The sequence below is a fragment of the Penicillium citrinum genome (genome assembly GCF_028827155.1).
Source record: "Penicillium citrinum strain IBT 23319 chromosome Unknown utg000001l:1.0-4955037.0:1.0-4956770.0, whole genome shotgun sequence".
In the NCBI taxonomy this organism is placed as follows: Eukaryota; Fungi; Ascomycota; class Eurotiomycetes; order Eurotiales; family Aspergillaceae; genus Penicillium; species Penicillium citrinum.
In genome coordinates, this window is record NW_026622686.1 from 1,558 (window position 1) to 28,928 (window position 27,371).

Below are 27,371 nucleotides of genomic sequence, written 5' to 3' on the forward strand. Positions count from 1 at the left end.
CCCTAGACTATTGTTGATCGCTCAAAAATACCCGGGAAAGACTAGCCCTAATTTCACCATTAGCCTATTCACTTTAAGGTTGACGGATACCCGTTGCGTTGCTGACATCACCACTAGCCAATATCGTTTCGCCCGGGCGTCCAGACCTCCAACTATATCGACGTTTCCCTCGTATAAGCTGCGCCATATTGAAAATGAAACGGGACGACCGGCGCCACACCTGGCCGGTCACAAGATGTTGATATCCGAAGGCCGATCCAGAGCTTCGCTTTCGTTTGCCTATATAAAGGAAGGGGTGGGTCGAGCAGTGGGACAATCCTCATGCAGACCAGGACATCAACTACCTCAATTAGCAAAAGAGCGCCGAATAACTACAGCAATACATAACCAGCACCCTCAAAAAAGCCACGTGAAGGACATTATGGCCGCTCACCTACCCCAAAATATCAGAGCAGTCATCCAGCCGGACCCCAATGCCGACAAGCTCATCCTCACTAAGACGGCACTCCCTCTGCCTAATGAAGGCGATACCGAAGAGCACCTCGTACAGATCAAGGCTACATCGCCATGTCTTGCCGAACTCACCTGGGAGCGCAACTTCCCGGATGCCTTCTCCGGTGAGCACAAGCGCGAGCGCGTACCTGGAACCGAGGGAGCTGGCATCATCATCACGGCCCCAGAAGGGTCCCCCCTTCAAGCCTAACGATGAGGTGTACTTCCGCAACCAGGCCGAACGCCGTGGCTGTCTGAGCGACTACACGCTCATCAACAAGAGCAGCTTGGCCCTCAAGCCCAAAACACAGAACTGGTTTGAAGCCGCCGTTACACCTTTAAGCTCCCTAACCGCCTACCAGGCGCTTTTCGAGCACGGTCTACTCGACCCACGGGCCATCACCACACAGGGTGGCGATATCAAGGCTCGTAAAGCCAATAGCAAGGTCAGGGTACTCATCACGGCGGCGAGTGGTAGCGTCGGTAGCTGGGCCGTACAACTTGCCGCTGCGGCCGGCGCCGGCGCTATCGTCGCCGTGTCGGGTCCCTCCAAACTTGAAGAAGTGCAAAAGGCCGGCGCAACAGATGTTGTCGACTACACCAAACAGTCAGTCGCCGATTGGGCTTCTCAGGACCCGTCTTCGAGACAGTGTGACATGGGGCTCGACTGCGTTGGAGGCGACTCACTCGCTTCATGCTGGACTGCCATTAAAGAGGGCGGCGTGCTTCTCAGCGTATCCGATTCACCCGATCGCGTCAAGCCTGCGTCTTTAGCGTCGAAAAAGCTCGCCAAGGCAACTTGGTTTCTTGTCCAGCCTCGCGGCAGTGACCTCGCCGAGATCACGAAGATAGTTGATGCGGGCATGGGCAAGCCACGGATCGATAGTGTAGTCGAATTCGAGGACTTTCAAAGGGCTTTCGATAAGGTGGAGACGAGGCATGCTAATGGCAAGGTGGTGATTAAGGTCACGGCTTGAGGGTTGGCCTATGCACACGGGAGGCTGTAGTGGTGGATGCGTAAAATAGTTGATATGCTACTCTACTCTTATGTTAATTATTAAATAAATCAGCAATATGGACTATTAAGGTCCATGGAAACTTTCTTCAAGCTTACTCAAAAGTGGATTTTTATCATGAAAAGGAAGTAATCTATTACTATATAATATCAGGATCAACGTGTGATTTGATTAGGGTTTCAAACAGGTTGCTTTTGGAAGACCACCATTTTTACTCGTTGGACTATGAATCTTCCAATTGTAGAGTAGTACGTATTCACTACGCTCCTTGAGCTTATTCAAGTCTTCGTTATGTTGAGTTTTTAACATCATGTCAAAATATCTAAATGATTTAGATATCGACTTAGGTAGATACTCCGCTAAATGACTGCTATCGCCCAGTTTCAGGCTAGCATATATTTGTTTTCCAAGATTCAATGAAATATGACCGAGATTTATATTGTTCCAACAATTTTGCTATCTAGGAATTAGAACAAACTAGTTACACGTCTAGAATTGACGATACATACACATTCACATTTTAATTCAATTCCGATAATTATTTCCAATCTGCGAATCATCAATCTTATCGATAATCCAGATTCATCTCCATCTTCTTAACAGTATTCCTCATCAATCTGAATAAGCGCAGCCATGCCATCCCGTTCAAGAACATCGGTATCCAACACCATCGTCGCGATCAGAACAGCGGGCTCAGTCTTGCTAGCATTATCACTGATACGGTGATGGCAGCCGGGAGCTTCGTACCAAGTACCGCCAGCTTCGATGGTCTTCATCGGGCCATCGTTCATCTTGTTCAGAAGAGTTCCCGAAACCACATAAGCAGACACACAGCATTGTCCATGTCTGTGAGGGGGAGTAGATCCATTTGGCGGGAAGTTAACACGCAATCCCACGATTGATTTGCCGGGGACGTTGGTCAATCGATATTGATAGGCCATGTTGATCTCCGGCATGGGGCGGCTGTGATGTGTTACTAAATTGGAATCACGGGAGATTTGATTCGTACATACCTGCGGTCATAGGTAGGCTCTTGCATATTGAGATTGGTTTGATAGAGATGGAGTTTCTTGTAAGTTAAAATAACTCGTTCAAACCGTCAATGGTAGGATTTGACTATAGTTGCATTTGACGGCGAATCGGGTGTTATTTATGTCGTATCAGAATCTTGCTGGCTGATTCGTGTTTAGTAATGGTTTCCTTAGAAGAACAACAGACCACTAGGAGTCCCTAGATCCGAATAGCCTATGTGAGCCGCCAAGAATGCTTTTCTCAATTATTGAACGGATCTAGCGGTGACGTGTTGAGTGATTGTGTTTGGCGGAGATCGAATAGGCTATCCGTGAAATGTATGCAGATGGATTCCCGAGCATCGCCACTGGAGGAGTCGAGCCCCATGCCACAGATTGTCGAATACTGTACAATCTTGATTAATTGGGCAAAACGGTTTGAAGGGGAAAAATAAAAAATACATGAGTTCTATTGGCGCCCACCAATATGCTGATCCATTTGACATTGGAAATGCTAGATGGCTGGAAGAACGATCCTAACCGTAGCTCCCGTATGAGGCAATATTTAAACGAACATCATGCATAGTAAATGTCGTGAACTTCAGGCTCTTGATTCCGTCAGGTCTATCGAAATAAGTGCTCCAGATGACAAAGGTTGGTCATTTGATAAAGCAGCGTGTGGCTGCCCAAACGCAGCCTTGGGAGAATATGAATATCTCCAGGGCTCCGGCCATCCAATAATCTTCCAAGATTTAATGTATTATGAACCTTCATAAAGTTACCCGAGAAGAAGTAGATGAGATAGAATGAAGACAGGATACCTATTCTGTCTTTTATATCCGTAGCTGTAGGTACAGCTATGGAGATAAAGCACGCCGATTTATCTTGCTTAATTCCAGTGCATCGATACAATCCACTCAACATGTACTTACTGAGGGTTGCCAACTTGTCATATCAACGGACGGAACTCTCAAAAGGACCAATAATTAGTTTCCCACGTCGACCTACCAGATTTTCGTCCTAGACTGCGTCTGTACCCTCGCTCGCCGATTATCACTGCTACTCAAACCCAAAGAGGTATATCTCAATACTCTATATACAGTAAGTTACAATTGCGTCCGAGCCTTATCTGATATTCTCCTATCGTCCTATGCTGATTGGGGTATACCAGAAACAAGCCAGTTTTCTCTTAGACTCAGCATGCTTGCAGTATACGCATACGCGTTCTGTTTGCAGCATTTATAACCAGAAGCAAGTCATGAAGTTTGCTTAAGTTGGACTTTTTCGTTTTCATTGCGATTTTGCACCCACACGTTCTAACCCTTTCGAGTTCTAATACGAGGCTCAGGGCTATTTTTTTATAATCATATTTGACTTGGTAATATTTGCCATTAGGTGTCATCCAGCCCATGCAGTCCACCACCAGGCCTCAACTATCAGAGTATGACTCGGAATTCTCCTCGATGATCTTCTTTTTGGTGGTCTTCCACCAGACAGATTTCGTCACCTAGCAGTTGAACCATTCTTGATGTTTTCTTGTTGTGGAAGCTGTGAGATTGCGATATAGCTCACTAAGTCGTTTCAAATATAGCAATGGTAAGAAGCGCTCCAAAATAGTTTCAATTGTATATCATGGAGGTTGCAGTTAAAAGGATATGCTAGCCCACTTCGTAGAATGCCGTCATTTTCAGAAATGTTTATTCCGTATCCTCCTGATGTTTACACCGAAGAGTCCTCGGAAGCCTTCACAACAACAGGAAAGTCGCCATTTGGCTCACTGTCATCTAGTGTCCACATCAAACTATAGACCCCAGTGGTATTCGTCGACTTTGCCCAGAACTGCGCCTCTAGGAGTGTATTGTTGTTGTAAACAAGTTGAGTCGCAAACAATGCAAAGCCAGATACAGTCCCATTCAAGTATGCGACCCGCGTCTGTGGCAAGATGCCGACAGCGTTGCCTTGCTCGGGCTTGATATACATTGAACCGACTTTCGTGCCGTTGACGAAGGTTGCGTTTGCGATCCAACATTCACCCGTGATGGATGCTAGATCCCATTCAATAGGGAGGATTCCGTCGGTAACGGTCGGATCTTCTGTGATATACAGTAGTCCTAATGTTAAATTTGCGTTAGAATATCTCTCAGGTAAGAAGTTGGTGGACATAATTCATACCATCGCTGACGCCGTATGCGATGGGCCATGAAGAGGCATTTGCACCGTATGCGTAGATTGTTGCATTTGTCTCTGCGCCCCGTTTGGTATGTTGGTGCGTAGAAGCTAGGCCAAGCCCGAAGTGCAAGACGGCAAAGAGTAGGTAAAGGAGCTGCATTCTTTAGAATGGGTTGAGATAGGTCAAAGACTGGTAATGTGCAATTTTCAATGCCAACCAAAAACACGTGGAGGAAGAAAATATGAAAGGACACAACAGTACTATCTCTGCGAAGGAGCTATCAGCCAAATTGGAAAATGTATCAAGGTAGAAGACTAGCTAATTGGTATACTCAACAATTGTTTACCGAATGTCAACTATCGGCTCGGAATGTGCATCCAACAGGCTGAAAAATTTAGAATCGAATTAAGCACAAACTATTACGATCATCAGTTCCACTTTAGACGCTAGAATAAGCTTTGCACACTATTTAGCACGCGTACGCGGTCGAAAATCCAGCGATATCAAACAGCCGGAGAAAGATTTAACAGCCGCGACTGTAAATGGCCATCTTCTGCCCCACAAGAAGTATCTCTCATTCACTTTCCAAGCAGGATGTCGTATGTTGATTCCGTCAGCCGTGGCGCAATATGGTCAAATAGTTTGTTTTCTGGATCCATTTTATAATTGGTCTGTCCCTGAACAAGGCTGAAATAGAGTATGCCTTGTCCTGTCTGGACAGAATCGGTATTGCGATGGCGCAAGATTGGTTTGCATATGCCTCGATAGAGAATTAATACTTGTAGTATGTTAATTCAGAACGATCTTTCAAGTAATTCCATAGGGAGGCTCTAGTATGTATCACTCTTTGATCTGGGTATTTCTCGGGGGACACCCTCCGCTGAATAAGTGTGTCTAAAGAAAAAAAATGTGAAGATCTTTACCTTCTCGACACTGAACTAGTCCGATGATCGTGTGCTATCATTGATACGCTTGACTAAAGTAGAAACGGTCCCACAAGTTCTCGACCATGGACCTTGAAAGAGATATTTCTCTACTGTTTTCCTGATCTCTCGGTTACGATGGTCGCGGCCCTGCAGTACCCATACATGGACATGCACTATCGATTTAGCTTGAATTTAATCATATTTCACGTTATTCTACTAGAAGTAGCAGTCTTGCACCTCTCCAGGATCTAGATATACCAAGTTGTGTTTCTAGTTACGTTTTTCAATAACTTTCCCTCGTTTACTCACGTTCGTTAATAGCGACTTTCCACTTTCTTCCAGCATCTGGCTTATCCAGCCAATACAATCAAGATGCATTTCTCTTTTTTCTTCTATCGTCACTCATTACATGGACAAGTGCACTCGGTGTCTCGGTTCCTGGCAAATACTCACGAGATACAACCTGTGTAAACAGTCCTACCAATCGACAATGCTGGAGTGAGGGTTTCAATATATCGACCGACTATTACTCACACGTACCGGATACCGGAATCACCCGGGAATATTGGTTTAACATCGAAAACACAACAGCCTCTCCTGATGGCGTCGAGGTTCCTGTCCAACTCATCAACGGATCTTTTCCTGGGCCTACGATCATCGCCGATTGGGGAGATACTGTCGGTGAGTGATCTATTTGAACTAATTTAACGAACGATTGGAAATATTCCCTGACCATGGTATCATTAGTTATCCATCTCACCAATTCTCTGGAAAACAATGGTAGCAGTCTTCACTTCCATGGTATTCGTCAGAATTGGACAAGCCATATGGATGGTGTTGCTAGTATAACGCAGTGCCCCGTAGCCCCAGGTGAATCCTACACATACAAATGGAGAGCGACCGAATACGGCACCGGCTGGTATCATTCTCATTTCTATGTTCAGGCGTGGAATGGAGTTTTTGGAGGGTATGTTCACCCAATTCATCCTGCAGTGATGGACATACTAATGAGTTTCAGAATACAAATCAACGGCCCTGCGACTTCCAACTATGATGTTGATCTTGGCCATGTCTTTTTGAATGATTGGTACCACGTACGTACTAATAGTAATTCGTTGATCGAAGACTATCTAACAATCATGGTGAAGACCACTGCAGATCGATTGGTCTTAGAAGCAGCAACTGGCGGCCCACCGACTGCGCCGAACGGCTTGATTAACGGAACAAACACTTGGAATGACAAGGGATCTCGCTTCGAAACGGTCTTTGAAAGTGGTAAACGATATCGCATGCGGATTGTCAATGCTGCAGCAGATCAACACTTCCGATTTATGATCGATAATCACACAATGGAAGTGATTGCCAATGACTTTGTGCCAATCCATCCTTTTAATACTACACAGCTTAGCATCGGCATGGGACAGCGTTATGATATAATCGTCACTAGCAAGCAACTGCAAACTGGCAATTTCTGGATGCGTGCCATTCCTCAATCATCCTGCAGCGAGACCGATGCAACTGACAAAGTCAAGGCAATCATTCGATATGATAACTCTTCGACCGCCGACCCAACTACGTCTGCATATAGCTACACTGACTCCTGTGCGGACGAAGAGCCATCTAACCTTATCCCTTACCTGAAAGTCGATGCCTCGGATACCTATACTTACAAGGCAGGCGAGAACGTCGAAGTGCAGGTCACGGATAACGCAATGCTCTGGCTGATGAACAGAACCTCTCTGCATATGCAGTGGGAATACCCAACTCTTCTTCAAGTGTCAGAGGGAAATGATACCTGGCTCGCAAGACAGCGACTGATTAGTCTTCCCGAGGCTGATAAATGGGTCTACTTCGTTGTTCATAGTCCTTTCGCCCAAGACCATCCTATGCACCTCCATGGTCACGACTTCTGGCTTCTCCAGGCTGGCTATGGTAACTTTGACAGCAGTATGGTTGGCAATCTGACTTTGATTAATGCACCACGTCGAGATGTTGTTATGTTACCTGCGAGTGGGTATATTGTTGGCGCATTCAAGACGAACAATCCTGGTGTAAGTTCTAGCTGTGCTTGAAGCGTAATTTCAGACCTTGCTGACGTTTTTACTTCAGACATGGCTCATGCATTGTCATATCGCCTGGCACACTGTAAGTGGGAATGTTTCTTCATTGATCTTTGACTAGGGTTTAATGCTAATGTTCGTACTAGTCTGAGGGATTTGCAGTTCAATTCCTGGAGAGAGTCTCGGATATCACGTATGATGCAGGAGTACTCAAATCCACATGTGCTAGCTGGGATAAATATGTGCATGCCGATGATGTGAATCAGTATGACTCTGGTGTTTAGTATACGTTCTATTATCAAGGTTCTCATTCTCTAGTATAAAAATATCGTTAGAACGGAAATGCCAGACTTGCTGCTTTGAAGCAATACTTGCGCAGTAGTTACTTTGAAGGAGTTTATTTCCTTCATAGTACAGCGTAGATGGTGATCTCGGCCCATTATGACTTGACTTCTGAGTGGATTGCGACGAAAGAGTCTATTTATGATCAAAGATCAGGCTTATAACTCCCATGAATGTTTCAAATTTTGCCATGCCGCGAATATAGGAAGGTCAAGGAGGAGGGGATAAGTTTTGAAAGATGGTATTTGTTTGTGCATGCAAATTGCGGCGATTCATTATGTGGAATTGATCAGTCCCAAAAATATTGCTCTCACAGTCAAGCTTGTAGTCCATCAACAAAAAACCAAAACACAATGCCGTTGATCATGAATAAGGATCAAGAAAATAACACACTTGATCTCAAGCTCATCATCTCTACCCCATAACGTAAGCTCCTGGTATATCCTCGCACGAGGCTCACCCTGCTCACTCCCGTCTCACGGATCACATCAGAATTTGAAAAAAGAAGGCTGCGAAAATGTGATAGAACATAAGTTACATAATCACACAGCAGGAGTTCTGCTTTTTAGCCTGTGTTGAAGTTAGTAGACGAGTAATACAGAAATACGGAGAATTCGACAAACCTGAGTGTAGAACATCCGAGATTGGTTGGAAAGTCCATCTGATTTCTGGACAAGGGAGTCAATCTTCTCACCACGCTCCAAGACACTCTCGATCTATAAACCATTAGCCAAAGAATTAAGATATAGCACCGCCAAGAACGAGAGAACTATACAGTCTTATGCAGGATAACCTTGGTACTGTCGAGCTCCTGCTGAATCTTCATAATGCTATCTGCCTGGTTGGGATCCTGGTATTTCACAATATATTCCTTGAGGGTGGGCAGCGGGCAAGCGTTCTCTCGGAGAGTAGGATCAGAGTAAGATGTGCGAGGGTGCTTGGTGAGGAACTCGTCGACGATCTTAGAGAGAAGTTGGTGAGCCACCATGGACGGGTATTCGCCATCAGTAACGATCACACCGGCCACGCCCTCGGTCCGGCCGTAAACGTGGAATGTGTATGACTTCTCCTCGATATCCTGACGCTGACCGGGTTTCGTGCGTTCAGCCACAGTACGGGTAAAGAGCATCAGAAACTCCTCATAGCTGCGTAAAGATGTCAGACATTTGACTCGGTCTCAGCTCACTAGGGGGAAGATATTGGCGTACTTTCCGCGGGTGAATCGAGAGAAGCTATTCCAGGTTAACGCTAGCTCTATGACGGCATACCGTAAGAGCATGCGGGCAAGGACTTACCTGGAGAGATCCGACTCGCCACAAAGCTGAAGGGCAGGTTGAGAGTCGTTCCGCAGAACCTACCCAAGCAGGAAAATCAGCAACTGGCCACAAGAAAGCAAACCAAGCGGTCATCATGATGTTTCAACGTACGCCCATGTAGAGGATCTTCATGATGGTGGTGGGGTAGTCAACAGCCGCGTAGAAACGTGATATAGAAGAGATAATTCAAAGGGGCCACAGCGGACAGAAGAGAAGTAAAAAACAAACTGCTCCAAGCAAAACAACTCTCCACAGATGATGGAGGGGTTCAAAGAGTAGATGGCCTCCTGATCGCCACGATGTCTCCGCCGGCCTGACCAGCCTGGCAGAATATTCACCGCTTCTTCTCACCGCCTCGTCTTTGTCAACTTCCAAACAACCGGCGAGTCTCTTCAATAGTTTCGATTCTCATCTCGCTTCACTTCTCATCAGGCACTTCTGAACGGTCATTATGGATGCAGAAACTGCCGAGTCACAATGGCTGTCTCAGTTGGCTGCGATGCGCCAGGCCATTGCCGATTTGAAACTCCCCAAAGACGTGCCCCACCCTTCTACAACTGGCTATGGAAGCGATATTGAGCTCGACCTCGACGATGATTATTCCTCTCCAGGAACGGTGGATGATGTTTGGGATGTGATTAGCTCTGATGAAGAGACTACGGATGACCTGGAGGATTTAGAGGAGGTTTCCTCTCCCCACATTTCTCGATCTTCATCCTACAATCGGGTTTGGTTAGATGGGAAATGCCGGGAGCTGGCTTTTCGCAACTCGAGCATGGACTCTGCCGAGCTTGCCCAGCAAATTCTGGCAACGCTTGCTGCTGATAGTGATGATGCAGAATTGCAGATGTCACTTGCGGAGATCGTCGGCTTTGACGACTTGGATTTAGTCATTGAACTTATCGCCCACCGCGGGGAAATATTGTCAGACAAAGGATCCAGGGTGGAATCACAAACGGATGGTCTGGCTCAAGGAAAGCTTCTCACCAAAGCTGAGAGAGAAGAGGCTCTTTGGCAACGGGACTTTGATCACAAAAATGCCCCTCTCATGGCTGCTCAGACCCGCTCCGAGCCAAGATACCCCCACGTTTTCAAAGCCCACACTTCGGGCAATATGTTATCGGCCAACGGAAAGAAGTATGGACTGCCAGTTGGTAGTAAGCAGCTCGAGGAACCAAAATATACAGAGTTTGAGATACCCGCTACCAAAGTTGGGTCATTGGCAAGAGATCAAAAGTTGGTAGAAATATCAGGCCTTGATGGTCTCTGCCGTGGCACCTTTAAGGGATATAAAACTCTCAACCGCATGCAGAGCCTACTTTACGATGTCGCCTACAAGACTAGCGAGAATATGTTGATTTGTGCTCCTACTGGTGCTGGTAAGACCGATGCTGCGATGCTGACTATCCTCAACGCCATCGGGAAAAATACAGTCCCAAACCCCCTCGAAGAGCCGGATGCCACCGAGTTCACGGTACAAGTAGACGATTTCAAGATTGTCTACGTCGCACCCATGAAAGCTCTCGCCGCAGAGGTGACCGAAAAGCTCGGAAAGCGCCTTGCATGGCTGGGAATCCAGGTCCGCGAACTGACTGGTGACATGCAGTTGACCAAGCGGGAAATTGTTGATACCCAGATCATCGTCACGACCCCTGAGAAATGGGATGTGGTGACTCGCAAGAGTACGGGCGACACGGAGCTCGTTCAAAAGGTGCGACTTCTCATCATTGATGAGGTTCATATGCTGCATGATGAACGAGGTGCTGTAATCGAGTCTTTGGTTGCGAGAACCCAACGTCAGGTTGAAAGTACCCAATCTCTCATTCGTATTGTTGGTCTTTCAGCGACACTTCCCAATTATGTTGATGTCGCCGATTTTTTGAAAGTCAACAAGATGGCGGGTCTCTTCTTCTTTGATTCGTCATTTCGACCAGTACCACTCGAGCAACATTTCATTGGAGTTAAAGGAAAGCCTGGTAGCAAGCAGTCTCGAGAAAATATCGATGCAGTTGCATATGAAAAAGTGCGCGACATGCTGGAACGCGGACATCAAGTCATGGTCTTTGTCCATTCACGCAAAGATACTGTCATGACTGCTCGCATGCTGAAGCAGATGGCCATCGATGACGGTTGTGACGATCTTTTCAGCTCTCATGATCATGAGAACTATACCAATGGACTACGGGACATGAAACACGCTCGCGCCCGAGAACTCCGTGATCTCTTTACCAGTGGTTTTGGTGCCCACCACGCTGGTCTGAGTCGGAGTGACCGAAACTTGATGGAGCGAATGTTCTCAGAAGGTCTCATCAAGGTGCTGTGTTGTACTGCTACTCTTGCTTGGGGTGTTAACCTTCCCGCTGCTGCAGTTGTCATCAAAGGAACCCAACTTTATAACCCCCAGGAAGGTAAATTTGTTGACCTCAGTATTCTCGATGTGTTGCAGATCTTTGGTCGTGCTGGACGTCCTCAATTCCAAGATACTGGCATTGGCTTTATTTGCACAACCCATGACAAGCTACATCATTACTTATCTGCTGTGACGGCGCAACAGCCTATTGAATCCAGATTCTCAAGTCGGCTCGTGGATAATTTGAATGCTGAGATCTCACTTGGAACTGTCACATCTGTTCCAGAAGCCGTTCAGTGGCTTGGTTATTCGTACCTCTTCGTTCGTATGAAGAGAGAGCCTCGCAACTATGGTATTGAATTTGCTGAACTCCGTGATGACCCGATGCTTGTCCAACGGAGACGACAACTCATCATCAATGCAGCTCAGACTTTGCAGAAGAGCCAAATGATCATCTTCAATGAAAAGACAGAAGATCTGAAAGCGAAGGATGTCGGTCGTATCGCTAGCCAGTATTATGTATTGCAAACCAGCGTGGAGATTTTCAATACGATGATGCGCTCTCGCGCCGGTGAAGCGGATGTTTTGAAGATGATCAGCATGAGTGGTGAATTCGACAATATCCAGTCGCGTGATACAGAGTCAAAGGAGTTGCAAAGACTTCGTGACGAGGTCGCTCAAACTGAGGTGGAGGGCGGCAATGATTCGCCCCATGCAAAGACTAATCTGCTGCTTCAGGCTCACATCTCTCGTTCGAGACTTGATGATTTTGCTCTTGTGTCTGACATGGGATACGTGGCTCAAAACTCTGCTCGTATTTGTCGTGCTCTCTTTATGATCGCATTGAATCGCCGATGGGGATATCAATGCCAAGTCCTTCTATCTCTGTGTAAGTCCATAGAGAAACAAATCTGGCCATTCGATCATCCGTTCCGCCAATTCGACCTACCACAGCCTGTCCTCAGATATCTAGATGAACGCCTGCCTGCATCATCGATCGAGTCAATGCGGGAGATGGATACTGCGGAGATTGGCCAGCTTGTGCACAACCAGAAAATGGGGAAGACCATCGGCAGACTCCTGGACAATTTTCCTACGCTGAGTGTTGAGACCGAAATTGCCCCGTTGAATCGTGACGTTCTTCGCATTCGCCTCTCCATCTATCCCGAATTTTCGTGGAACGATCGCCACCATGGTACTTCGGAGTCATTTTGGGTCTGGGTTGAAAACTCGGAGACATCGGAAATCTATCACCATGAGTACTTCATTCTTAACCGCAAGAAGCTTTATGATGATCATGAATTGAACTTCACTATTCCTCTATCCGACCCTCTGCCGAGTCAAATATACGTCCGCCTCATTTCCGATCGCTGGCTTGGTGCTGAAACAGTGAGCCCAGTCTCATTTCAACATCTCATTCGTCCCGACACGGAGAGTGTGTATACAGACTTGTTGAACCTTCAGCCGCTGCCTATCTCCGCTCTCCAGAACCCGATCCTCGAGGAGCTCTACGGGCAAAGATTCCAGTTCTTCAATCCTATGCAAACGCAAATCTTCCATCTGCTCTACCACACACCAGCGAATGTTCTTCTCGGCTCTCCGACTGGTAGTGGAAAGACCGTCGCAGCCGAGCTGGCGATGTGGTGGGCTTTCCGCGACAAGCCTGGGTCCAAGGTTGTTTATATCGCACCCATGAAGGCCCTTGTTCGTGAGCGTGTTCAAGACTGGCGTAAGCGTTTAACTGGTCCGATGGGGTTGAAACTAGTCGAGTTGACTGGTGACAATACCCCCGACACCCGCACCATCCGCGATGCCGATATCATTATTACTACCCCTGAAAAATGGGATGGTATCTCGCGTAGTTGGCAGACTCGTGATTACGTTCGCAAGGTCAGTCTTGTTATCATCGATGAGATTCATCTACTCGGTGGAGATCGAGGCCCTATTCTCGAGATCATTGTGTCGCGTATGAACTATATTGCATCACAGTCTAAGGGGTCTGTCCGTCTGATGGGTATGTCCACGGCCTGTGCTAATGCAACAGATCTTGCAAATTGGCTTGGCGTGAAGGAGGGACTCTACAACTTCCGCCACTCTGTTCGACCTGTTCCTCTTGAGATTTTCATTGATGGCTTCCCGGAGCAGCGAGGGTTCTGCCCACTGATGCAATCTATGAATCGCCCTACGTTCTTAGCGATCAAGAACCACTCCCCAGAGAAGCCAGTCATTGTTTTTGTCGCGTCGCGTCGACAGACTCGTCTTACCGCCAAAGACTTGATTAACTACTGTGGTATGGAAGACAATCCTCGTCGGTTTGTCCGAATGTCCGAGGATGACTTGGAATTGAATCTGGCCCGAGTGAAGGACGAGGCCTTGCGCGAAGCACTGAGCTTCGGAATTGGCTTGCATCACGCCGGTCTCGTCGAATCTGATCGACAACTCGCGGAAGAGCTGTTTGCAAATAACAAAATCCAGATTCTGGTGGCTACCAGTACCCTCGCTTGGGGTGTCAATTTGCCCGCTCATCTGGTCGTTGTTAAAGGAACCCAATTCTTCGATGCAAAGATCGAAGGATACCGCGACATGGATTTGACCGATGTTCTGCAAATGCTTGGTCGTGCCGGACGTCCCCAGTTCGATAATTCAGGTATTGCTCGCATCTTCACGCAAGATTCGAAGAAAGCTTTCTACAAGCATTTCCTTCATACTGGCTTCCCCGTCGAGTCGACACTGCACAAGGTCTTGGATAACCACTTGGGCGCTGAAGCCTCCGCTGGTACAATCGCAACCAAGCAGGACGCTCTGGACTATTTGACTTGGACATTCTTTTTCCGTCGTCTACACAAGAATCCATCCTATTATGGACTTGAGATCTCTGCCGAGGAGCAAAATACTATGGCCGCCCAGGCTGTTGCGCAGGACTTCATGATCGAGTTGGTCGACAAATCCCTGAATGATTTGGCTGAATCCTCTTGTGTTCTTGTTGACTCGGCGACTGGCGAAGTTGACTCAACGCCATTTGGCAAGATTATGAGTTACTACTATCTTTCGCATAAGACGATTCGCTATTTGATGTCTCATGCCAAACGTGATCCTACATTCCAGGATGTTCTCAGTTGGATGTGCTCTGCCACCGAGTTTGATGAACTGCCTGTCCGACACAATGAAGATCTCATTAATGCTGAACTCGCTCAGAACCTGCCGCTTTCCATCGAATCGATGGGTGACGTGCCGATGTGGGATCCGCATGTCAAGGCTTTCCTGTTATTGCAGGCATACATGTCACGCATCGATCTGCCCATATCAGATTATGTCGGTGATCAAACATCAGTCCTGGACCAGGGTATTCGTATTATTCAAGCCTCCATCGATGTGATGGCTGAACTCGGATACATCCCTGCTTGTCAGCAATTGATCACTCTCCTCCAGTGCATCAAGTCCGCCCGCTGGCCGGAGGACCACCCTCTGTCAATCCTTCCTGGAGTCCCCGTTGAAAAGCCACCTCAAGGCTTGCCAGCCTCCTTGGTCGCGCTATCCTCTCAGCCTTCATCTTCAGTCTTTGGCATGGCCAAGAGGCTTAACCTCCCAGGTCATTTCCCGAAGGCCATCTCCCATCTTCCCAACATTTCCATTTCTGTCGCAGGCATTTCGTCCAAGGGCATGACTATCAATATTACTCGCCACAATGCACCCACGCATTCCGAGTACAGAATTTATGCTCCGCGATTCCCCAAGCCTCAAACGGAGGGCTACTTCCTGATCGTTTGCAATGCTCGCGCGGACGGGACCGATGGAGAGCTTCTCGGTCTCAAGCGAGTCTCGTGGCCATCGAACTCGAGGCAGTACAATGGCAAGGGTGGCGCCGGTGCTGGATCTATCAAGCAAGGCCAGGGCTCAAGCAAGGGTAAAACCGACGGAACTATCAACGTTCGCTCCTTAGTCAAATTCCCCAATGCTGCTGCCCTTGCCGAGTCATCCTCTGTCACGACAGCTGGCACCGCCCGAGTCAATGTCAAACTTTTTAGTGACTCGTACATCGGAATGCAATGGTCATTGAACAATGTCGAGGTGGATGTGGACACTGGTCCGACGACGCAGGCTATTCAGCCACCAAGTGCGCCCAGCAAGGCATAAACAGTGTCCTGCATATAATCCACGAAGAAATGAGTAAAAATCATCTAGATTTGCATATAGAAATGCCAGACCTATTCTACATTTCATCTCTTACTTCGTATCTCCTTCTATCTCAACCATCTTCTCAACAACCGAAGCAGCAATACCCTTCACATCCTCCGAAACAACCTCCTTCATTTCCTGAGCTCTCTTCTTCCAAAATTCCCACCTCTTCACATTAAATCCACTCTCCCCGTCGAAAAGAGGTCCTCCCTTCGTAATTCTCGGGTTCTCAACAGTCGATTCCTCGCAACTCACTGCGTAAATAAGTTTCCCAGCGTTGAAAACCCATTGCGCAGCAATCAAGTCGTAAACATCATTTTCCACCCTCGTGCGAAATGGTTCTTCAAAGGCGTCACGTAGAGACCAAATTGGGAATGTTTCCCAGTCTACCAGTTCAGTTCCAACAAGACGGGCTGCGAAGGAATTGAGATTGATCCATTCTGTGGCACCATCTAGTTCCATGTATGATGCTTTTGTAGTTGATGGTGCTGTCAATTCATTAATATCAAATAGTAGTAATTTTTGGGTCTTGACTTACCAGTCCATCCCCAATTCTCCCTTACAATGGGGCCCAGCAAGGGTAAATCGGCCCAGACATGAAGGGCAGATTGCTGAATATACACGATTAAATCAGAAAACGAAAAAATGAACTTTTATATGAGACTTTGCAGTATCACTTACCCCCCAAATCTCATAAGATCCCTCCGATCTCTTAATCAATGATGTTAAAGTAGCGAGCAGTCGATCCTGTCCAGGATGGTTGTAAGGTGTATTTTCCACGACGGCAATTAACAACGACCACAGCGTATGCAAGAAATCCTCCACGACTTTAACATCTTCTTTCTTCTCTTCAGTTCTTCCAGGAAGACTTCGAAGATACTCGTCGATAGTTTCTGCTGCTGCCTGTGGCGTTATCGTATTACCAGGCTGGACAACGTCCGCAAGTAGTTTGAATAAGTCCTGTTCCAGTTCTGATAGATCAGAGTTGCCTCCACGCGGGATGATTTTTGTTAAATCAAGCTTCTCGTCTGTTAAGATATTCATGTCTGCTATTGATTGTACTTGATGAAAAGTAAAGATGAAGCTGTAATTGAACCCCGCGGCGCAGAAGAATAGTTTATAAGCCCCCGCTGGATTGGCCAACTAAAATTCACGGATCAATCTCGGCCTATCACACGTTTTACTCTTTTCACGCGCTTGGGGTTACATTCGGAGATTTGTATTCTTCAGGAACCTGCGATCTGTCTTTATTTAACAGTGTATTGTATTTTTGTCGCTGCTTATCACGGAGCAAAAATGGAGGAACGGGACTCATTCCTGTATATGCAGAGTTATTTCAAACAAGATATCGAGAAATACTTCTTCAACCCAGCCAAACGTTCCTCTTCTGTCTCGAAAGAATCAATAACTCTCGTTCTCCCACCCATATTCAATTTCACAACATCATTGACAAACATAATTTTGCCAATCACATAGACATCTTCCGAATCAGTATTAACACCCTCACCTTCAAGAAGAGGCAATTCACGAGTTTCACCATTTCGAATAAAAGCAACAACCCAGAAATTCCCCTTTTGTCGCGCATCCCAACTAGTAAATCGATTCATAACTTCAAAGTCATCCTGGAAGAATTCCAACTCCGCAAAACTATAGAAACTATTCCAGTCCTTCTCCTTGCTATTGCGATACTGGTACATCCACACCTTATGTTCGGTTCGGTTTTGTTTTGGCATATTTCCATGAATTAATCGAACTTCTTGCGACCCAAGATTGGTATGAACTTGTCCTGAAATCAGGGGCAAAGGTCTCGTAGCACCGTCACCACCAAATGCAGCATCAAGATGATATTCCTGGCCACCTGGAAGTTGTAGAATATTCACGATATGAGTCCTGCGACCGAATTAATATAGATTGCTTGGTAGGTCAGCGTCGTTCATGGGTAAAATCATGCACTTACCATCCCTTGAATTCACCTTGTGGGATACCATCAATTCGCTCTCTGTTTCGGACACCGGTCATATAAACCGAGAATTCAAGGCCTAAAAGGACATGATGGAAGAATATACTGCATTCAAGACAATATCCTCCGCGCCCGGTGGGTGCGTTTCCATCTGGACCCAAAAATTTCACATAGATATTTTGCGGATCGATGTCTGCGAGATTTGTTGCGGAGTAGTGGACGGATAAATTATCGTATGGAAATCTTGTAATTTGGCATCGGAAAAGTGTGGTTAGAGCTTCTTCGGTCTTTGGGAATGATTCTGGATTGTGTATGTATTTTGCGTAATGAGCCGGAAGATTGAGATATTGTAGATATTTGGTCAATTGGTCCTGCGAATACGCAGAGGCCATTTTCAAAGACCAACTGTATTTCTCAAGGGAATTTAGGACAAATATTTCTAATTCTGCTTTGGTTCGTGGGATTGAATGGATGTATATACTCTTTTTTTCTATAGATGACTCACTCCGGCGTGTCGATTGGCTTGGCGTCAATTCGCAATAGTCACAACGAGGCACGTCGGCACGTCCAGGCGAAGAGGTAAATATTTATATGATTTTATGACTATCATGCCAGATTAGACATGAGACTGACTCATTAATTCTCACATGTATAGTCTGGAGACTATTTTGTATCTTTTGGAATTGAGCATTTTATCATCCAAAATATACCCATAGATTTTCCTGGAATATTCAGAACCTCGAATGTGATTATCGAATCTGGGCCAACAGTCTTCAACTAATGCTATGAATTTAATGTCAATAATTATTTTCGCTTGGAAATTTATCATTTTTTAACCCCCATTCCCGAAAAGATGTCTCTCCAGCTCCTCAAAGTCTGCAACATCTCCACCAGTCAAAGTGAAGTCGTCGTTATGGTATAATGTATACATTCTCTGCGGATCATCAGGAAGTTGCAGGGGCAGAGAGTTTACCGTCCATCCCTCAATGCCTGTGTTATCTGTTATATTCGGGGATTGTGGTACTCGACCAATTCCCTGATGGCTCTCATCTGGGTAGACTGGAGCATGTATACCCTCCGCGAGTGCATTGTGTCGGTGATTTCCCTCACTAGTAATAGATACCTCTGACGGATGAGGCTGTCTTACCAATGATGGGATTCTGTCGTAAAGTTTTTGAATTTGGTCTCGTCGCTGAATGGCCGCTTCATTGTTGAAAGTCCCCAGGTAATCGAGTAACGTGATTGCCTCCAATATACTTGGACTTGATTTGAAGGGGACCATGCTGGCACTATGCTCGGGGCTAGCTGCTTCAATGATAGCAGCCAGGAGCATTATAAATCCGGCGGAAAACATGGTGTCAAGATCAAAAAATCCGAATTTAGCTTGGATGAATTAGATCTTCGTTTCTATTATCGAACTAAAATGGACCAACCTATCATGTCCTCCTTCTTTGCCACCATTAAGAGCTCGATACTTCTCCGAGCCGCTTCTATACATGTACACGATAGCTGTTGAAAGTCCTTCGTCGTTTGGGCAAATGTTGTTTCAGCATTTAGAATCGACTTTGTAAGGTGCAGCATGACCGGTCGAAGTGTAAGCATTATTGTCTATGGGAAAGTTGTGTAAGCAATTACCCACCCGTTAGAGGCAATTCACATACAGTATAGAGGACAGTATAAAGGGATATGCTGGTTCGTTGCTCTCGCCTCGACATCTGATGTCCCAACGCCGAAGCTCCAGCCAAAGGTATATGAGAGATGTGGTGTGCCAGTTGTGTGAGAGAAGATACTATCTCTTGGACATTGGCAAGGAAAAGATCCTCTGGGTGAGGCTCGCTGCTATAAATAACTTCGCGAGTCAGTAATTATCTTGGCTCGGCAGATGGTCAATCTTACCAGAGTATATTTTCCCTTGTATTTGTGCGATTCGAATATTCATGCGAATTGAAGATGGATTTGGAAACCCAGGTGAATCGGTTGGAAGAGAGGTATCCATGATGGTATCGTCTAATGCTACTAATGGAAATCCAGTAGCGATTGCGATTCGTTTCTCAAGCATGTGGATTGTCCACCACAGCCGATTTGCATGCGTAGACTCGGACCGTCGAAGCCTTTGTGTTGTGTGACCTCGATGGAGACCATGCATGATAGCTAATCTGATTGCAAGTCCGGCCTGGGATCATCAGTTGGTATCCAGACCACTAGATCGCGGTATATGCAGGGTAACTCATACATAGATTGATGCATCATCCTTCTGATCAATGTTCTGCAAGTAAACAACCATCAATGCGAGAACCTCTATCCCAGCTAAACCTTGTTTTCGAAGTTGGGTAGGGCTTGGCAAATTTTGGTCAACGAAGGTAAATAGTTTGAAACCAGGTAGTAGGCTCCCGCCATCTGTTTCACCTCTTAGAAGTCTCCCAACGGCGAAAATAAGAATGATATGCAGTGTCCAGATAGTGGGATTCTGAAGCTGGCTCTGGGGGCTTTCAAAGAACATGGAAATACGATCGGAGACTTCTCTTGCATCAAACAGATGCTGAGGTTCGTAGAAATAAAGCATGATTGCATCGAGTAGTTGAAATGCTTCACTCTCAGTTGGAACTGGAGGGCGCTCTTCCATATTGCTCTTGGTGTAGATTCTGGGTCTGTGTGTTGGAAACAATGCCTCCCGCGTTGATGTAGTGAGCGAGGACCGGCGGTTCTCTACAGACTGGGTAGATCGTCGTTCAAAAAGGCTCTGGAGGTGATCTCCAAAGTCTTGACTTGCTCCAATTACACGTTCAGCAGTAATACCTTTACTACAAGTGAGTAATCTCATTAGGAAAGATGGAATAGCAAGAGTCATACGCTGTGTAGGCAATGTTTCACGTTGTGGCACACGATCAAGTGGTGATGATCTCGCATCTCTCAAATTTGAGGAAATAGCCGAAGGAGATGCATCCGTCATATTTTGCGGCTCATAGAGGGCCAGTCGAGCTTCCAGCTCTTGTATTCGTCTATTCCTGCATGAGGCTAAACCTTCTCCGAAAGATGACCGGGCTGAGATTGATAAACATACGCCGCAGAGTATAACCTTCTTTGCTCGGACTCGTGAAAAGTGCAGACAAGATTACGCCTTGTGCAGTATACACAAGGATATTCACCTGAACATTTGACCTTCTTCTTCTTGCAGTTCATACATCTTCGGCATGGATTAGTGAGGTCGTTCCTAATGACCCAACTCAGGTCTGATCTCATTCCACTCACGCAGAGATTACTTTACTTTGGTCCTTCCGGCTAGCCGGGGAGGATCTCGGGTCTGTCCGAGAAGGTGGCATCTTAATGATTTGATATCCAAAAATGTGTAAGGATGTCCGAATATCCCCTCCGGAAGCCTCCGAGCCTCGGCCCGATTTTTGTCCGTTGTATACAAAACTGACATAGAAGCCCTTGAATTGATGAGACAGTCCATGTTCGATAAAATTAGGTTGCTCGTCTCGAAGCCTGTGGGGTCAATTTCTACTCGATTATCCATTGTGCTTTGACTACTTCTCCCGGTGGATTTGTAAGGGTCTTGATAACATTGCATCCTGTATCGAACAAATCGCCACTGCGGACTGTTGTCTACCGGGGAGACCAAAGACATTTTCGGCGTTCGTCTCTGGTTTTGACAATGAAGGTTACTACGTTATAATTGGTGTCTCTGCTGAAGTTCGCTATGCTTTGGCTAGGTATTGTCGCGAGGCAACTGATGTGACGAGAGACTAGAATCAGGTCTGGGCGGAGCACACCACAAGTGCCGCAGATGTCGCTGGTTACCGCACCGACGTTGACAACATTTATTACATAGGAGGGCGATAGAAAAAGATGTATCGATGCAATCGAAGACATGTGCGACCGGGTATTTAATGGATTGGCCAACGAGGGTTACAGCAAGGAAAAATTGGCTACTTTGATAATGAGGACACGCAAATCAAGGAAGCCCTTCAGCTTTCATGACCCTACCTGGTAGGACCAAACGATAGTGGGAAAAGTGAACGGTGACAATTGTTGTCGAAGAAAGAGAAGGTGGAAAATTACGCCCGAAATAGTTTAGTTTCATCAGTCGTCGTTATTACTATGTAGCAGCAATCTGACTGTTCAGTGATGTGAATACAGGGGGGGTTACTAGCCAATCAGAGGACTGGAATCAGAATAAGAAGAGAATTGAGTATATTGAGCTATCTGAAATGAATGAATGACCCTTCTGGAGGTCACTAAGACGTTCTGCGATAATAGGGCTGTTTACTCTAGCGCTGTTTCGGGTACGAGGTGGAAATTGTTTCGAATTCTACTGTATTGGAGTAGAAAGCATTAATTTCATACCAGGAATGTTCAAGTAAGTATCAGAATCATAATATTTCAAAGGATATCTACTTCACATACACATATTACTTATTGCCCTCCCAAGTTATCATTATTCCTTCTTCGTCTTGTAAATCTCAAGCAACAACCTCAGCGTATCATTGCAATCTTGCATATCCATCATGACCTCCACCATTCTTAACCCTTTACCCGAATGGAATTCCGGATTCTCCAAAATACTATCAAGCTCGCCCCAGGTACTAACTTTGGCTTTGCAGATAGGATAGCTTGAAGACTGATCATCACCCCCAAAAAAGGAGGCAGCCTCGAGATATTTCCACGCAGCCACATCATTGTAATGTTCTTCTGGCCCGTGAATCAGTCGTTCGATGGTATATCCATTATTATTGATCAGGAAAATAATAACATCAAGTCTCTGCCGAATAATTGTACTCAATTCTTGAGCTGTCATTTGAAAGCTTCCATCTCCCTGGAAAAGAATCGTACGACCACCCGCGACACGATGTTCGGATCCAGCTAGATGGCGTTGAGCTAAGGAGGCGCCTTGAGTGGCAGGTAACATGAATCCAATACTGAGCCAAATTGCGGAATTAATAATGGTGGTATCCTTTGGTAACACGAAATCACGTCCTCCCATGCTGGGAGTCCCGGTCTCAGTCAAGACGATATCACCTGATTGTAGAAACCGCGACATGCGCCGCCAGAATATACTCTGGTTGAATTTCTCGGATGGGGAAATGGATGGCAGAGTTGCGAGTGTTTGTTGTACATTTGGGAGAGCTGGGTAGGATGGCATTGTAGGCACTCCATCTTTCTTTAATATCGCGACAACTTGATCGAGAACAGCAGCAATGTTAATCTTCCACGTACGCTCGCCGATTTGGATAGAATCTCTTTCCATAGAGATTGAAACAGCTTTGTCAGGAACAGTGGCGAAATAGTACGTGTTCACATTGCTGTGTACAGGTCCAATATTCATGATAAGATCACAATGCTCGACGTAGGAAGAGTAATCTTCACTTCCACTTCCAACCGTAGCATAAATACCGTGGAAGTTCGATAACGTCTCATCTAGAATACCCTTTCCGAACGGAGTGGTCATAGTTGGGAAATTGGTAACTTTGACAAGATCCTCAGTCTGCTTCACCAGACCATATCGCGAAGTACCCCCGTCCACCAAAATCATCGGCTGTTTCGCACTTTGAATTCGGTGAACAACCAAATCACAAACTCCAGACTGAAGAGACGTATCATTCACTGCAGGAAGAAGGTCCAACGGCGTTGCCAATAAAGACGCAGGAACCATAGCATCCACTAAATCCATAGGCAATTGAATATAAACAGGTCTGGACTGTATCACACATTCTTGAAGAACACGATCTATCTGAGCCGGTGCATCCTCAACGTTCACTAGTTCGGCCTGGGCAACAGTAATCTTCGCATACATCTCGGCAAAAAGCTCATAATCACGCGAGGATCCCGAACAGAATGAATGATGAAGCTTGACGCCTTTCTTCTGTAAATCACGAATAGGTGTACCAACAATGTGAACGACAGGTGCCATTTCGGCGTAGGAGCCAGCAATGGCGTTGATAGCGGATAGTTCACCCACGCCGAAAGTAGTGACGATCGCGCCAATTCCTTTTATTCGCGCATATCCGTCTGCAGCATAGCCTGCGTTGAGCTCGTTGCAGTTTCCTATCCATTCTAGTCCGGAAGGAATAACGTGGTCCAAGAGTGTGAGGTTGTAGTCACCTGGCACGCCGTGGACGGCGCGTAGGCCGATGGCATGAAGCCTTCGGAAGAGATATTCTGTGAGTGGAATTTCCTGAATCATGATTTATAACCGCCTGGGTTTTTCACAGAGTGGTAGATTGTTTGAGGATGTGAAAGGAGGGTTTGTAAGAGTTAGATTTGTGCTTTTTATTGAGACAATATCCAACTCGGACTCTTCCGTGATGTTCGGAGGCTCCGAGATGTGCATAGCTCCCTCCATCGCACGTTGACACTTTGATTGGTGCCAGTTGTGCCTCGGTGGCCCCGAGAGATCCACTGAGACAAATCCCCGAGAAACTTCATCTTTTATATTTTCAGCAGTCCGAAATCATAGTATTTAATCATACAATATTGAGTTTAGACCAGAATAATGGCAGGATGTTCAAAGAAAAATAAATTGGTAACTAGTATGTCCAAGAAGAATTAAAACTATTAACCACCCCAATGCAGGGAAATGCCGAAACCAATGTAAATAGAATATAAAATGAATGGTAGAAACTGATTCAAGGCAGCTCAAAGCGACTCAATCTGAAGTTGCTGGGATTTCGCAGGCCGATGTCCATACCCAACCTCCGTAATAGTCGGAGTTAATGCCTTCCTATCCACGAACCGTTCATTTGAATCGAAATGGTCAACCCTAGATCCAATCGGAACGAGCATTTGTCTCTTACCCTTCGATACTGAGACTGATCTCGCTGTGGAAAATTGAATGATTTGCGTTTCTCCGTTTGTCGTTGCTTCTTTCTTTCCTGCTTTGCTTGATTTTGATCGAGCGGGTTGAGGAAGTCTTTGTGTTGGTTGGGGAGTAATGGCTGACATCGAACCTGATGAGAGTGGTGAAGGGGACATTGTCATTCCTGGCGCATCTGTGACTATTCTTGGCATGCTCTCTTCGGAAATTGGGATTGATGAAGATCGGACGGGTCTTTCTTTCAAGGTAGGCCGTGGGAGTGGCGTTGGAGTTGTTGTTTTGATCGTCAAGTTAGGCCGGCTTGGTCGAGATTTTTGCTTGTGATGATGGAGTTGAGACTGGTCGTTTTTCTCATGGTGCATTAGCTCCTGGCGTCGCTTCTCACGGTGTACCGACTCCTGTTTTACATTTTCTTCGCGCGTTTTCTCTTGCTGTGCCCCCCTCTCTTGCTGTCCTCTTTCCTGTACATGTCGCTCGTTCTTGAGCGGCGAAGATCGCTGTTTGGGATTCTGCTGTGGCTTCGATGTTGGAATTTGTGATTGAGACTGCGGAATATTCGAGGGCTTTGGAGAAGAGTCTTTCGTGGACTTTTCGAGGGACGCGGAGGATTCGGGTTCGGGTTCTGGCTTGATAGCAGGCAATGGTTTATCGTCAAAGGGAGAAGACAGACTGGATGAACGCGGAGTGTGTGACTGTTGGGAGAATACGCTTCCGATTGGCAATGATTGAAAAGAAGTGACGCTGTTATTATTGGGAATAACTCGTGGAGGTTGAAGTGGTAGTTCCTGGCTTGGGCTCTCTACAGGCAGTGTATTCGACCTAAGCAAAGGTTTGGGTCCGCGAGAATAATTCTGAGTCCCAAGTATTTCGGCTGCTTTGGATGGTTGCGAAGTAGGAAAGAGTGTAAAACTAGAACGAGCTGGCGAGGTTGCTCGACGTTGGGGAACTGGGGGAATTTTTGCCGCGAGGAAGTCCTGGAACGTAGTTAGCAAAAGGCTCAAATATCGCAGGTTAGTCGAGATACTGCGGACTGACTGAGTTCTGAGGTACATGGAGATTGTCAAGCGTTTTACTCCTCCTGGCCAGCAGTGAGGGTCTTTGGTTCTTGTTCATGACATTGCTGAACATCACGCTATATCGCTCCATTTGGACATCGGGGATGTTGACATCCAACCGCGGCCCTTGTCCACGTTCTTCATTTCTTTCCTTTGGAGAAGATTTCTTGTTCGAGAATGAGAATTTGCGACTACGCGACGGAGTAGTGCAATTCCTAGTGGTCGAAATCTGGGTATCTGTCTCAATGCATGGCCATTCTTCAGTCGCAGCCTTCTCGATTCTGGGCTTAAATCTAGTTCCTCCTGTCGTATCTGTCGACTGACTCTGCTGAAGTGATGGTCTTGGATGAGTTGGAGATGCAAGTGCACTCTTAGCCCTAAATAAACCTCCAATTTTCTTCCATTTGCTTGCTTTTCGAGTAGGTGGTTGTTCCTTTCGTTCCTGGGTGAATATCGAAGTATCAAAACGTGGTGGCGGGAGATTCCCTTTCGAATTCACCATCCCAGGGCTTCCCAGTGCAATGCCAACTCCCATGGGACTGTGATCTTGCTGGGCATGTGAAGGAACGACTTCATCTGGCGGCGCGGTGACTCGGAAATCAAAGGTCGCAATTGTTCCCGGTGGTCCATTTCTTCTTGATCGTTGATCTCCCACCTGAGGACAAGGGAATTGAAACTGGGCGAGACTTTCTTGATTCTTTTGTGCCTTATTCTTCTCATCGATGTTGCGAAGATCGGTCCGTGGCAAAGCGTCGCTATGAGTTAAAACAGGAAATGAAATAGCGTCTTCTGTAGGCGCAGTGCGAGATCTGACCATTGTCATAGTAGCAGGCATTTTGATACTCGCGATAAACAGGATCCAGTCCTGGATATCAACCAAGAAGTATTAACAGAGGAAGAAAAGAAGATCACAGATCGTAAGGAAAAGAAAGGACAGCCTTCCAGAAGGCCTCGATGCCAAGCAGAATCAAAATCAAAAAAAATCCTCGCGTGGGAGAGAAGGGGCCAGCCTCTTTTTAATTGATTTAATTGAATGAATTAACTAGGACCAGCAGGAGTGGCACCAGAGAAGAATGCATGGTCTCCTGGTGGATCCTCGATTACGCCAAGGTCTGTACTTGAGACAACCAGCGGTCCACGACCAATTAATCCCCCTCCAGGTAAAGCAAAGACCGGCACAGATCGTGTGTCAAAGGGATACAAAAGAATTCAGGCTAGACAAAAAAATCAGTATACACTCTCTCTATCCCGTATTATGAAGAATCAATCGGTCAAAAGGGGGGGGGGGACAATAGAAAAACCAACAAACCATGAATCAAAGTCAGGATCAAATCAAACACGAAATCTTAGCGCCTCAACGGTCGGAATTCGAGGACCAATCTTATCTCGTATAGCCCTCGTTCAGCTAGCATTGACCATTTCACCGCGGCACAAAAGAAAGACTCAGGACCGCCACGGGGGGCCCAGACCAATGCACGACCGGCAAAACAGAATCCAAAAAAGGGCATCGAAAGGATCGGGGCGCACTATGCTTATTTCATTGAGAACGAATGAACATGCGAGTCACGAAAATGATTGACTTGCGTCCACGTTTCGGAGAGCCACTTGGGGGCTTCCGTCCGCGCAGATGGGGGTGTTTCAGCCCCAAACTGAAACCTCAGGCTAGTCTGTTCGAGACAAAAGA

General features: G+C 46.3%; 11 protein-coding genes across 11 annotated transcripts; 3 read left to right on the forward strand and 8 right to left on the reverse strand.

Moving 5' to 3' along the window:
- Nucleotides 1–421: 421 nt before the first annotated feature.
- Nucleotides 422–1,469, forward strand: N7469_000001 (NADP-dependent oxidoreductase; the record flags this gene model as incomplete). The annotated part of the gene is made up of 2 exons (XM_056638921.1): nucleotides 422–637; nucleotides 681–1,469. 2 exons carry the CDS (start codon nucleotides 422–424, stop codon nucleotides 1,467–1,469), a joined length of 1,005 nt encoding a protein of 334 aa, XP_056504678.1.
- A 635-nt stretch (nucleotides 1,470–2,104) lies between these two features.
- On the reverse strand, nucleotides 2,105–2,547 carry N7469_000002 (cupin domain-containing protein; the record flags this gene model as incomplete). The annotated part of the gene is made up of 2 exons (XM_056638922.1): nucleotides 2,105–2,471; nucleotides 2,522–2,547. The coding sequence occupies 2 exons, from the start codon at nucleotides 2,545–2,547 to the stop codon at nucleotides 2,105–2,107; spliced, it is 393 nt and encodes a 130-aa protein (XP_056504679.1).
- Nucleotides 2,548–4,237: 1,690 nt separating this feature from the next.
- Nucleotides 4,238–4,847, reverse strand: N7469_000003 (uncharacterized protein; the record flags this gene model as incomplete). Its single annotated transcript, XM_056638923.1, has 2 exons — nucleotides 4,238–4,611; nucleotides 4,691–4,847. The coding sequence occupies 2 exons, from the start codon at nucleotides 4,845–4,847 to the stop codon at nucleotides 4,238–4,240; spliced, it is 531 nt and encodes a 176-aa protein (XP_056504680.1).
- A 435-nt stretch (nucleotides 4,848–5,282) lies between these two features.
- N7469_000004 (extracellular dihydrogeodin oxidase/laccase) lies at nucleotides 5,283–7,958 on the forward strand (the record flags this gene model as incomplete). Its single annotated transcript, XM_056638924.1, has 7 exons — nucleotides 5,283–5,287; nucleotides 6,033–6,295; nucleotides 6,362–6,581; nucleotides 6,633–6,708; nucleotides 6,763–7,665; nucleotides 7,724–7,759; nucleotides 7,821–7,958. The coding sequence occupies 7 exons, from the start codon at nucleotides 5,283–5,285 to the stop codon at nucleotides 7,956–7,958; spliced, it is 1,641 nt and encodes a 546-aa protein (XP_056504681.1).
- A 592-nt stretch (nucleotides 7,959–8,550) lies between these two features.
- N7469_000005 (palmitoyltransferase YKT6) lies at nucleotides 8,551–9,464 on the reverse strand (the record flags this gene model as incomplete). Its single annotated transcript, XM_056638925.1, has 6 exons — nucleotides 8,551–8,586; nucleotides 8,640–8,732; nucleotides 8,792–9,161; nucleotides 9,225–9,248; nucleotides 9,312–9,370; nucleotides 9,444–9,464. The coding sequence occupies 6 exons, from the start codon at nucleotides 9,462–9,464 to the stop codon at nucleotides 8,551–8,553; spliced, it is 603 nt and encodes a 200-aa protein (XP_056504682.1).
- Nucleotides 9,465–9,783: 319 nt separating this feature from the next.
- N7469_000006 (RNA helicase SLH1) lies at nucleotides 9,784–15,816 on the forward strand (the record flags this gene model as incomplete). Its single annotated transcript, XM_056638926.1, has 1 exon — nucleotides 9,784–15,816. One exon carries the CDS (start codon nucleotides 9,784–9,786, stop codon nucleotides 15,814–15,816), a length of 6,033 nt encoding a protein of 2,010 aa, XP_056504683.1.
- A 96-nt stretch (nucleotides 15,817–15,912) lies between these two features.
- On the reverse strand, nucleotides 15,913–16,902 carry N7469_000007 (DUF3632 domain-containing protein; the record flags this gene model as incomplete). Its single annotated transcript, XM_056638927.1, has 3 exons — nucleotides 15,913–16,346; nucleotides 16,397–16,469; nucleotides 16,540–16,902. Coding segments are annotated over 3 exons (870 nt in total), but the record flags the coding sequence as incomplete, so codon positions are not given.
- A 287-nt stretch (nucleotides 16,903–17,189) lies between these two features.
- Nucleotides 17,190–18,210, reverse strand: N7469_000008 (uncharacterized protein; the record flags this gene model as incomplete). Its single annotated transcript, XM_056638928.1, has 2 exons — nucleotides 17,190–17,748; nucleotides 17,816–18,210. 2 exons carry the CDS (start codon nucleotides 18,208–18,210, stop codon nucleotides 17,190–17,192), a joined length of 954 nt encoding a protein of 317 aa, XP_056504685.1.
- A 440-nt stretch (nucleotides 18,211–18,650) lies between these two features.
- N7469_000009 (fungal specific transcription factor domain-containing protein) lies at nucleotides 18,651–20,441 on the reverse strand (the record flags this gene model as incomplete). Its single annotated transcript, XM_056638929.1, has 5 exons — nucleotides 18,651–19,201; nucleotides 19,252–19,426; nucleotides 19,480–19,667; nucleotides 19,715–19,991; nucleotides 20,052–20,441. 5 exons carry the CDS (start codon nucleotides 20,439–20,441, stop codon nucleotides 18,651–18,653), a joined length of 1,581 nt encoding a protein of 526 aa, XP_056504686.1.
- A 1,815-nt stretch (nucleotides 20,442–22,256) lies between these two features.
- On the reverse strand, nucleotides 22,257–24,002 carry N7469_000010 (alpha-keto acid decarboxylase family protein; the record flags this gene model as incomplete). Its single annotated transcript, XM_056638930.1, has 1 exon — nucleotides 22,257–24,002. One exon carries the CDS (start codon nucleotides 24,000–24,002, stop codon nucleotides 22,257–22,259), a length of 1,746 nt encoding a protein of 581 aa, XP_056504687.1.
- Nucleotides 24,003–24,454: 452 nt separating this feature from the next.
- On the reverse strand, nucleotides 24,455–26,522 carry N7469_000011 (uncharacterized protein; the record flags this gene model as incomplete). Its single annotated transcript, XM_056638931.1, has 2 exons — nucleotides 24,455–25,606; nucleotides 25,668–26,522. The coding sequence occupies 2 exons, from the start codon at nucleotides 26,520–26,522 to the stop codon at nucleotides 24,455–24,457; spliced, it is 2,007 nt and encodes a 668-aa protein (XP_056504688.1).
- Between the last annotated feature and the right edge of the window lie 849 nt (nucleotides 26,523–27,371).